We start from the raw sequence: 10,911 nt of genomic DNA on the forward strand, positions 1-10,911 counted from the left end.
CTTTTGTATCCAAATAATGAGCTTGGAATATAAAAAAGCATTGACCATTTTTTAAAAAATGTGCTTTTCTAAATAAATAGGAGTAATTGTTTATTATTTGATCTGTCCCTTTAGAGAAGCTCTTTTTATGTTGAAGTAGAGAAGTTGAGGGATGAGAAGTTCAGAGAATTCTTATCCTTGCTGAAGGCTGGGCTAAACAGAAGAAGCTTCGTAGATGTTGTTTCTGAGGAGGGCCAGCAGCAGATAACACCAGGCAGGTCAGTATTGCTGGAGAGCCAGGCTTTGGAGTGTCACAATCCACCATGCTGTGACACCACCCTCCTCCACTCAGTGATGTCATGAAGGGATGTCTGTCCCTGCATTCTGTCGTGCCTCTGAACACATGTCTGGGTGTTTCCACTCTCTCTTCTCTCTCAGCACCACTTTCCACTCTCTCTTCTCACTCTTGTCTTTGGCTTTCCATTGGTATATCATGACAATCACCAAAGGCCTTGGCTCTGTCTTTCTTTTCTGTCCCCAGATGTCTTTACACTTCACTTTCTTCAGTCCTGCATCCAACCAAAATAAACAACTCCACTCCAATGGCCCTTTTCCTCACAGTCATTCCTCAGCCATTCCTCACGGTGCTGTCTGAAACTTTTCTTGTTTCCTGCACTCTCATGTGCTGAGTTTCTGATGTTTGGTGATGAAGCAACTTGCAACCTTGCTATTTTTCCACAGCCATGTATCCATTAGCTCAGATCTCATAATTTGGTGGTGCCTTTCTCTCTGGGGGGGCAGCAGAGACTCCTGTAGAGGACAGCCTCCACTTGCGGTGTTTTCCCAAGAGCTGCAGGGGTTGGACATCCCACTGTGACATCACTGAGTGGTGGAGGTGATAGCAATCCTAGTAATCCTAGTAATAATCGTAATCCTGGCAGTGGTTATGGAGTTACTGGGAGATGGATTGTGACCTCACATCCCTCAGTCCATAAACTCAGGTGCTGTCAGCGCCTGGGCCAGCCTGTGGGAACAAGCAGACATGGCCACAGGGAAGGAGTGGAGCTGCCCCATCTGCTGTGATGCTCCAGATGATGTTGCTCATGCGATGCCCTGTGGCCACCGGTTCTGCCTGGGCTGCATCCTGCGCTGGGCAGAAAGAAATCCTGCCTGCCCACTGTGCAGAAGATCCATCTTGACTGTCAAGTTTTCTGACCATGGCGGAGACAACTACCTACACTGTGTCATCACACCTCCCAGAGAGTCACCAGCGACCAACAGCCGGGCAGGAGAAGCTCCTGGAGGCCTGGCTGAAAACAACCCCCATGGCCCTCCAGCATCCCCTGCCTCTTCTCCACAGAGTATAACAGTCCCCACTGAGCAGGAGGCTGCAGGACCAGAGGCCGTGGGTGGCATCCTGCCTGAGCTCTGGGCAGAACTTTTCCGAAGGCGACGGAACCTCCTGGACCCTGTGCGGCCCTGGCTGTGCCAGGGGCTGGAGATGATATATGGGGGCGAGTGGTGGCAGGTAAAGAGTGCAGAGAGTGGCATCCTACTCGCCCTCTGTGTCTATGGTCCAGACAGGGAGGTCTTGATCCAAAGACTGGAGCCTCGCCTCCAGCAATACACTGCACCACTGGTCCATGGCATCCTCAATATCATTGCAACCCAGTGCAGTGAGGAGGTCCGGAGGCTACGGCACTCCCGCTCTGCCAGGGAGGAGGATGAGATCCCTGTGGCCATCTCTGGCCCCACGGCTTCCCAGGGGGCTAATCCCACCCTCAGCCAGGCCCCCACCAGTGGCATCACGGATTCCAGTTTGGAGGAGGAAGCCGGCACACTGGAGGCTGCCATTGAGGGGCAACCCAGCTGCCCCCCATCTGAGTCCATTCCTGCACAGCAGCCGCAGCCCCAGGAGGAGCAGGGGGAGACGACAGCAGCCACAGGTCCCTCTGCCCAGGAGAGCAGCCAGAGCCCCTCTGCTTCTGGCCAGGGCAGGGACCACTCACCCACAACGTCCCGGCATGTCCGAAAGAGGAGGAGCCCTGGGTCCCCAGATAGCACCCACTGTGGCAAGAGACCTCACCACAATCAGCAGTAACAGGGCTGCAGCAAGTCTTTATGCAAGGAAAAGAAAATAAATTACTATTTCCATGACACAGTCCCTGGGTGCTGCTTCCTCTCCCTTCTCCTGGGGGTATTTCCCTTTCTCAAAATGCCAAAGTGTCAGCTGAGGGCCCCTGGAGCCCCAGGGCCATCTTGGTAGTGCTGCCTTCTCCAGGTAATGCTGCTGCAGCCATGATGATGGAAAAACTTCTGAGAAAGTACTGGGATGATGCTTAGAGAGGACTCACGAGTGAAAGGTTGACCAGGCATTACTCAAGCAAGAAAGGGTAAGTCTTTTTATCGTATTTTCAGAAGAAAAAAATGTGAAAAACTTAGTCAGCGTCTTGCATATCCTCCATGTCTGTCACAAGGAGGATTTAAAAAAGCTGTGTTTTGTCATGGTTTTATTACAGAATTTATGTTTTACTGGTCCTGTGAATAAAGCACACCTTAATGGAATTTAAGTTCTATGTAACAAAAGTGTTGGCTGATACAAACCTAATTGAAATCAAAGGTGTGATTTCTGCTGCCATGCAATCATTCTGTGTTTTAATGTGATTGACGCAACTGCTGACATAGTGTTTTGGTAATTAAGTATGCTAAAACACTTTCTTTAGATACAATGAACTCAGCCATGCCTGGAGCTTTTTCCAGGAGCATTTCTATAACTGCACTGTGGACTGCAGTAATTATTCCCAGACTCCCCAGACTGCAAGATTTCCTTACAGATTCACTATACATGATCAGATTTTATCCCCGTCCCTACTTGAAGGGATCTCAGGAGCAACTCTGTCTCATCCAGAGAGAAGAAGGATGAAACAGGTTTCCCTAGCACCTGCCACCAGTTTCCATCTGCTGGGTTGGGATAACCCACAGCATCTTATATGGGATGGACACCAATATTCAGCATATTTCAACCAAATCCATGTCAAATTTGTTTGACCCGTCCATGCCAATTCTGTCATTTGGAGTGGCTGGAGTTAGGAGTATTGATATTGTTAATCAGTATCACATCTCTATTAAAATGCTGTTTGAAAACAAATGGACAAAACACCCTTCAAAATCAATGAGACAAGAAAAGGGAACCAATTATTTCTCCTTGGATAGAAGTAACATTGTCTGAATTGTGGTTATGGTATTGCAGATTGCTTCTATTGAAGCTACTGTTCTTTATCCCCAAATTAATGTGAAATGAAGGCACAAGGTTATCTCTTATATATTGAAAGACAGGAGAGCAGTGTTCTTGGTCATTCCACTCCTCCAGATACACTTGTGTGCATGTTAATAAAGTACTCATATTCAGGAGATACTGTAAGGAATAACATTCTTTAATAGAGAGCTGTGATAGATGCCATTTCTGTATTCAAAATTAATCCCTGAAACATGGAGTTGTGGTAGTAAGTAGTATTCTATATAATCCAGGAAGAATAAATTTTAGTTTTCAAAATTATTTTTAGTTTATCCCTGAGGAAAAAGCATATGTCCTTAAAGCACTGTTGGGATCCTCTGGCTGAAAATGACTGTGTTCCCTAATTTTTGCTGGGCTCCTGCATAACACCATTGCCTAAAGACTACCTCTTTCATCATCAGCAGTGGTGGTTGTGGCAGCCAGAAGGGCATAGCTATGCTTGTCGAGTTTGTCCTTCCTCCTCAAAGGACCACAAACACTTTTCTTGCTCCATGCTTGCTGCTTTTGTCCCTATTGATACAAAACGAGACTGTGAATATTTAGCAGCTGGGACACCCAAGTCATTTACTTGGGGAAATTAGGAAGATTTGGCCCTGGCAAAATCTAGAAGTAGCTTTTTAAATTTTTTTGTATTCACAGTTCTCCCATCCATCTAGACTATTGCTAGAAACAGAATTATTGATCTCTGTAGTCTCAGTTCTATATGCCAATACTAACACTTCTTTGCTATCAAATATAAGCCAACAAATATCATCTAGTATCCACATTGCATCCAGATTCACATAACACATTGCATCTCAGATTTCTGTGCCCATAGTATCCAGGATCATGCTCTCGTTTACTCTGTTTTGTTTATCTCCCTGGAAATACCTAGTTATTCTGAATTTAACTTAGCAATCATAGAGTAATTTTATTTTAAAAGGTAAATTTTGTATGTTTTTCTTGATGTAGCATCAGTGTTACTGCATCCAAGGATACTTTCCCAAATATGATTTGAAATAGTCAGTGTTTTGTAAAAAACATCATCAGATTTCAAACAGGATATTTCTGTACAGAAACTTGGAAGTGATTTCTTCACAGCGTTTCAGTGCAGGCAGAGGCAGTTACTATGTTAATATTGTTTACATAACAAGATTCATGTACATATTGTTTGCTCAGAATATTAAGTCCCTGAAGACTTTTATCCTTTCACTGCACAATTTCTCATTCCACAAAATCCTGGAAGTCTGATTGAAAATATGGGCTTCTTCACTTCATAAACTGAAAACATGTTCCTTTAGTTTATTTGATGAACTATTGTCTTGTGATCTTGAAGTTTGTAGTCCTAATCCCATTAAAAAGAAAACCAAGTATTTTTAGAATTTTACAATGAAAACATAACAGTTGCAATGCTGCCTTTGATCTATAAGTGGCAGCATTTATTTGTCAGAGCCAGTAAAATTTGTAGCAGGAATGTCTGATATTTGTGAAGTCCTATGTTCGGCACTTCATTTCCGTATCAGGACTTCATTGCTTTATTTCCAGCTATGCTGTACAAAAATCAGCTGCAGCTTCATGCCCATGGAAGCACAATTTGCACAATATTTGCTGGCATTTTGCAGTAATTCCATTTTTATGTTACCACTTAGTATACATCTGAGAAAGATGAACAATCTTACAAATCACTTCTAACCACCCTGATAATTTTAGGTGTTTTTGTCTTTCTCAGTGTTTAGAAACACCTTTTCATTGTTTTATCATTCTTTCAGTTAATGGCAGTGCAGCAAGTGCATACATTGTTGTAGTGCCATTGCTCATGTGGTTTGACCTACCTACATCCTCCAATTTTGACTAAGCTACAGTATCTGGCTCTACCTCTCCCAAGTCTTATGGTAGGACTTGGAATATGAGCCCTAGTCTGTCCTTCAGTTGCTGTCTCACCAAGTGTTTACTGACCACAACTTAAGTTGCAAGGCAAGGTTTATGTCTGTACAGAAGATCTTGGAGGTGGGAATCCTTTTTGCTTGATGTCCTAGTTAGGACAGCTGAGACCAGGTCATCACTGGATGGGTGTAACCCAAAACTGTGTATTCTATAGCCTTCCATGCCATTTCTCAGAAACTGTTATCAATGAACCACTTACACCATCTGCACATAGAGCCTGACTCCTCAGGCTATAAACTAGGTGCTAAGAGGCCTGAGAGATGGGAGTTGCTCTTGTCCTCACACCCATTAAGGAACCCCCCTGCCCTGAGGGAGGTACTGAGCATTCCTGCCTGAACTGGAGGATATATAATCTTGGAGTCTTGGGACCTTTTTAACCACTCTATACTTAATAGTGTCTCACTCAGTCTTTTCTCAGTCATGATATTATCAGAAAGGTATATAGGTTAATCTTTCTGATATTACACATTTATCTGATATAGATAGATTTGATATGTGTGTGTTTGTGTACATAGATATATATCTATATGTGCAGGAAATATCAGGTAAACCTTGCACAGGTTTGGCCAATGTAGCCAACCATTCCATTCCCTGGTATCAGAGGTGTTGAATACTGTATCACTGAAATATTGTAAGATGCTTGCATCTTACAAAAAATCATCAATGTATTTGGTGTCTGAGATTTACTGACTTACTTGTACAACATATTCCTCAAAGACACAAAGTCTTTTTAGAAAGGTCTGACTGCAGAAGGTTCTTCTCTGGAATGGTCTTTTGAGTGGATCTGCTTATCCTTGGGTTAACAGTAAAAACTAATTACAGTACTCTATTCTCAGACTTTATGACAGTGAGTGTTTCTGACTACAGCCCTGAGACATGAAAATTGGCATCATGATACAGGTTCTCAGCTTCTTTCCCTGAGGGATTTTTTACATTGATTGTGCAGATACAACAACTGGGCATTCCCAAATGATCTCTGTGCTAAACTTGTAGGAAGATAGTGATGGAGAGGTTCTTCATCCGTAAGTACATGTAGGAAAAATAAAGTAGGGATTGATGTTTTGTAAGGAGATGTTTGGTATCAGAAGTCAGTTATTCACTGGGTGTTGTTTGGCCATGTAGGATTATGGGTCCAATCACCTCCCAGAGTATTTTCTTCACCCTAAAACAGGCTCATCAATGGAGTTTCTGAGATATTTTTACATTATAATCCTGGTATTAACTTTCAAAAATCAGCATTCTGGTAGAGTAGAAAAATGGCTTTCAAAACCCTATTTTCCTATCAGTCACCTTCAAGTTTCCTCTGTTTCTGTCTCTGGTTGGTGTGGAATACCTCATTACTCAAGATACCCATGTTTTTGAAGGCATGCAGATTATATGAGGTGCATGTTGCAGATCTGCAGTATTCCAAAAGGTGTTAGTTTTGTTATAATGCATTAAGGGAAAATTGCAATACAGATGAGGAAAGCAATTTCTTGCTTGCACTCAAAGTGTAAGTGTGCATCTGTAGTCAGTAAGTTATTCTCTGAGTTTAGGTCAAGCAGCAGTTTTATTTAAAGAATGAAAAGGAGAATGATTTCACATAATGTAACATTCATTTAATGTATTATGTGTAATATTCATTAATATTGCATAACATGTATAATACACAGCATGTAAGTAAGCTGTATGTTTCAAAATAATGTAATGTAAAATTTAAACACATTAAAAGGAAGTTACTAAATATTGTATGCAAATATTTGAATACGAGAGCATCAATGTATTTGTGCTATGTGTGCTCCTTAACTGCAGAGGGCTTCAGAGTCTACTTTGAAGTAGAAAGCTTTTTTACATAAATGCTCCTCCACCTCTTATCACTCATAATGTCTGAATGACATTAACATTTTAATCTTTGTCTGCATTTGAGTAATGAATGTGATCTTCTTTAAAATTCTTCCTTTTAGAAGATGGTATATGTCCCTTGATAATAGCTAATGTAAATAGATGGAAAGAGCAGCCTTGACCTAGAAATGTTCCGTGTTTGTTGGAAAGAGTAGGTTTAAGATTTTTTTCTATTTTTGTAAGTTTTCAAGTGACTGTTCCAGCGCGTATCCCTCATGGAGTTTTAATGTATAACTTACGTAAAAGTAGGAGTACCAGATCTTCCCAATACCTTTCAGAATGACTGAAAGGCTTACTTTATTTTGTATTTGTGTACTTGCTCCAATATAAATGTTGAAAAATGTGTCTGTCCTAGAAGACAGAAAGTATATTTATTTTCCATAGAGGATATGACATGCGACTGCACTCATTTTAACTAAGAGGTCTAGAAGGGACACATATATGTATTAGGTATGTCTACATGTGTATATCCCTGCTAAGGTACACTTTAAGTGGCATATTTTTAACATCACTGTATTACTTCTTATTCTGCTTTAGTATCCTCTTCTGTCTTTTGGTAATTTAAATAAACATACATAGTATATGAATAATGCATAAGACATTTTAAATGCAAGCTCCCACAGTGCAGTAGTGTATACAACAATTTGATTGGCTCTGCTCTGTTTTCCTTACTGGCAATTTCTGGGAACACAATAGAGGTTGAAAAGGCTGACAGGAATGGACGATATTTGTTTTGTGAGAAATATTTGTAGCCTTTTCAAGGCAATTGTATTGTAAAGTTTTGTGTGTGATTGTCATTCCTTGATTTTATACTTCTTCCCTGGGAAGAATGCGTTAAAAGGTCTGTGACTGTTCTTTTGTGGATTGAGTCGGATCTATGGTTTGGATTTTTTGTTTTTCTTTTTGGTTTTGATGTGTGTTTTTTTTAGGGATACTGCTGGATTTTTTCCTCTGTTTGCATAATCTATAAATAAGTAAAGAACTATCAGATTTCTTAAGGTTTCTCGGTTAAGGTAACAAGGAAATGATAAGAAACTCTTGAAGAAATTGAAATATCTTGAGTTAAAGCAGTTAAAATATAGAAGTTAAAATACAGATATTTTAGTTTATACTATTTTAGGTTGAGGTTTTTTGGTTTGTTGTTTTTGGGCTTTTTTTCCCCCCCAGGAGAATGAAATGGGTTCTAAAATGTACATTAATCTTTTTTTGTCAGCTCATGCTGTTATAGCATGTATGTTATTCTTACCTTAAATACGTATTTTTAATAGAGGGCAAAGATACAGTATTAATTAACCAAGATGCACAAAGGTTTTACTTTTATTTTAGCAATATCTTAGTCATGTCTTTATGTTTATGCAGAGGAAAATAGATTTTTTTCTCTTCCTCTCCACTCAAAGAACTATCATCTATCAAAAAGTTGGGGGGATGCTGATGCTGTTTATGATTTGAACAGTATTTTTCCAAGTTTTTCAAGCATGTTCACAAGAGTAAATAGTATTTTTCTTGAATAAAATGGTCAGTGTATCAGCCTGACTGTGCACCCATAATCATCATTCACTTTCAGACAGATGCAAAGAAAAAAAAAGGTTTGTTTTAGAAATTTTTATATCTGTACATTACTTGAAATGTTTTTTTCTGATTTCTTCCAATACGATGGCAGAATGTCTAAGGTTACTGTAACAGTTTCCCAATATGTGTAACTGGAGATGTAGATGATTAAATCCTGTACAAGTCCTCACAGGTTTGATTAATATTTTTAATAGCTGAAGATACTGTCATTTAACCATCTGCTGCTTATATTAGTGATTCTGTAAATCAATTGGTTTTAGCTGCTGATAGCACAACTAAGCCAACACACCATGCTGAATTGTCTTTTTTTTTTTAGTATCAACAGATGAACTTTGTCAAGAATTTAGTACTTCAAGTCCATGACAGCTCGTTTCTGATACGTTACCAGAGCAAAACTTTATTTTTCTTCCTCCTGTCCTGACCAAGACAAATGAATGAATAAATAAACACAACTTATGAGCTCCCCTGTCTGCAAGGGAAGTGCTGGCTTGAACAAGTATGTTTTCTGTATAAGTTCCTGCACTTTGCTACTATGAAAACCAATTCTAAAATATTGTTAATAAACAATTGGAAATATTTAAAAGGAAGGGCTCCTTTCTACTTCTCTGCAATATCCTTGGGCAGGGTCTTGTTTTGAATCTGTGATACCATCAGTTCTGTCATAAGTATACACAAATGTCTGTAAAAACTATTTACACAGCTGCTAAAATGTAAAGCACCTTTCATGCTCTTAATCACCACAGAAGAGAACCTTTTTTCCAGAGACATGCAAATGTCTGGACAGAAATCCTAAACCCATGAAGTTGCCAGATTGCATGGTTTGCTACAACTCAAATATTCAGATAATTTTCTCTTACATTCACAACTCAGGCTCCCTTTTTAGTACACCTTGCACTAAATCAACTTTTGATGAGATTTTTTTTGTGATTAAACTTGGTGGAAAGGCAGAAAATTAACTTGTGGGATTTGGAGGGGAATCTCTTTGGGGTTTTTTTGATTGGTTGTTTTTTGTTTGTTTTTCTGTTGTTACTCATTTTGTTTTGTTATTTTGGGTTTGGGATTTTCTTTTTGGAGGGAGGAGGGGTTGTTTGGTTCTGTTTTGGATTTTTTTGGTGGTTTTTAATTTTAGGTTTTTTTGCTGTTTTTTTTGCTGGTTTTTAATTTTAGGCTTTTTCCTGGCTGAGGAGCAAAGGAAGGCAATTCCTGTGCATTGAATAATTCTAATTTAAAAACAAAAAAAGAAAACCTAAACAAGATAACTTGTTTTGGTTCATTTGCCTCTGATCTTCACACAACTATTGCAAATTTAATACAGTGGAATCCTAATGAAGATGCCCTGGCACATGGCCCTTTGTCTCCATTAAGAAGAATACTTGATTACGTGAAGGCATAACCTGAATCATGATTTCTTGGAGAGCTTATACTGCCCATCAAACCACTGAGACAGTCTCAAGCCAGTTCCTCGGTGGGTGCAAGCCAGAAGGGCTCTCCTGGAGCCAGCAGAAATGTCCGAGCCTGCCCACGTTTGCAAACCAGCATATCTGAGCACAAACACAACTCCAGTGCTCAAAGGTATTTGAGCACCTGGATCCTATTGGCACAGTAAAGTGCAAGTGGTTGGTCAGATCACTTGCTGAGTCAGGGTTCTGAGGATGGCTGAATTAGGTTATCCAGGGTGGATATGAGATACCTTGCCAAGGTAACCAGTGATGTGTAGCTGAACCGAAACAAACCACTGAGATGCAGTGATGAATGTTGAACTGATTGTACACCAAAGACTAGTCAGTGAATGAAAACATTCATCAAGAAACCAAAAATAGGAGTTGATGAAGTATGGGGACACCAAAAATTCACAGATACCACTGTATCATTATGTCATGCCCCTGATCTGGAGAGCAGTTGTCTTAATTTTGCAGTGATTGCTGAGAATAGGAATTTAATTTAAACTTACAATTTTGTCATAAAAAAATAAGTATGATACAGTAAAGGCAAGCAACCTTAATAAGACAGCTTTCCTTTAAAAAGAGTAGCAGAAGTGCTCAGCATCATACAAAAGATTTCTTTCTCATCAGAAGTGGGTCATAACACTGTCCTCATCACTTCTACCTTTTGTATGCATGATACTGACCTGTCGTCCTTCAGTTCCATCTTGTCAAGATACAATCAATCATGAAACAAAAAAAATGAAAACATCTCATTTTTATGTTGAGTGCCTGAAACTATTTTTCCTCTTTTTCCATAATTGCAGGGGTTTTGATTCTTGT

At 39.8% G+C, this 10,911-nt stretch overlaps 1 protein-coding gene across 1 annotated transcript; it reads left to right on the forward strand.

Moving 5' to 3' along the window:
• Nucleotides 1–951: 951 nt before the first annotated feature.
• On the forward strand, nucleotides 952–2,136 carry LOC135406926 (E3 ubiquitin-protein ligase Topors-like). Its single transcript, XM_064641507.1, has one exon. The coding sequence runs from the start codon at nucleotides 1,022–1,024 to the stop codon at nucleotides 2,078–2,080; it is 1,059 nt and encodes a 352-aa protein (XP_064497577.1). The 5' UTR covers nucleotides 952–1,021; the 3' UTR covers nucleotides 2,081–2,136.
• Nucleotides 2,137–10,911: the final 8,775 nt, after the last annotated feature.

The sequence above is a fragment of the Pseudopipra pipra genome, chromosome Z (assembly GCF_036250125.1).
Source record: "Pseudopipra pipra isolate bDixPip1 chromosome Z, bDixPip1.hap1, whole genome shotgun sequence".
Classification (NCBI taxonomy): Eukaryota; Metazoa; Chordata; class Aves; order Passeriformes; family Pipridae; genus Pseudopipra; species Pseudopipra pipra.

Excerpts from the sequence above, each read along its gene's own strand:
- LOC135406926 (XM_064641507.1), top strand. The coding sequence starts at position 1,022 with ATGGCCACAGGGAAGGAGTGGAGCTGCCCCATCTGCTGTGATGCTCCA.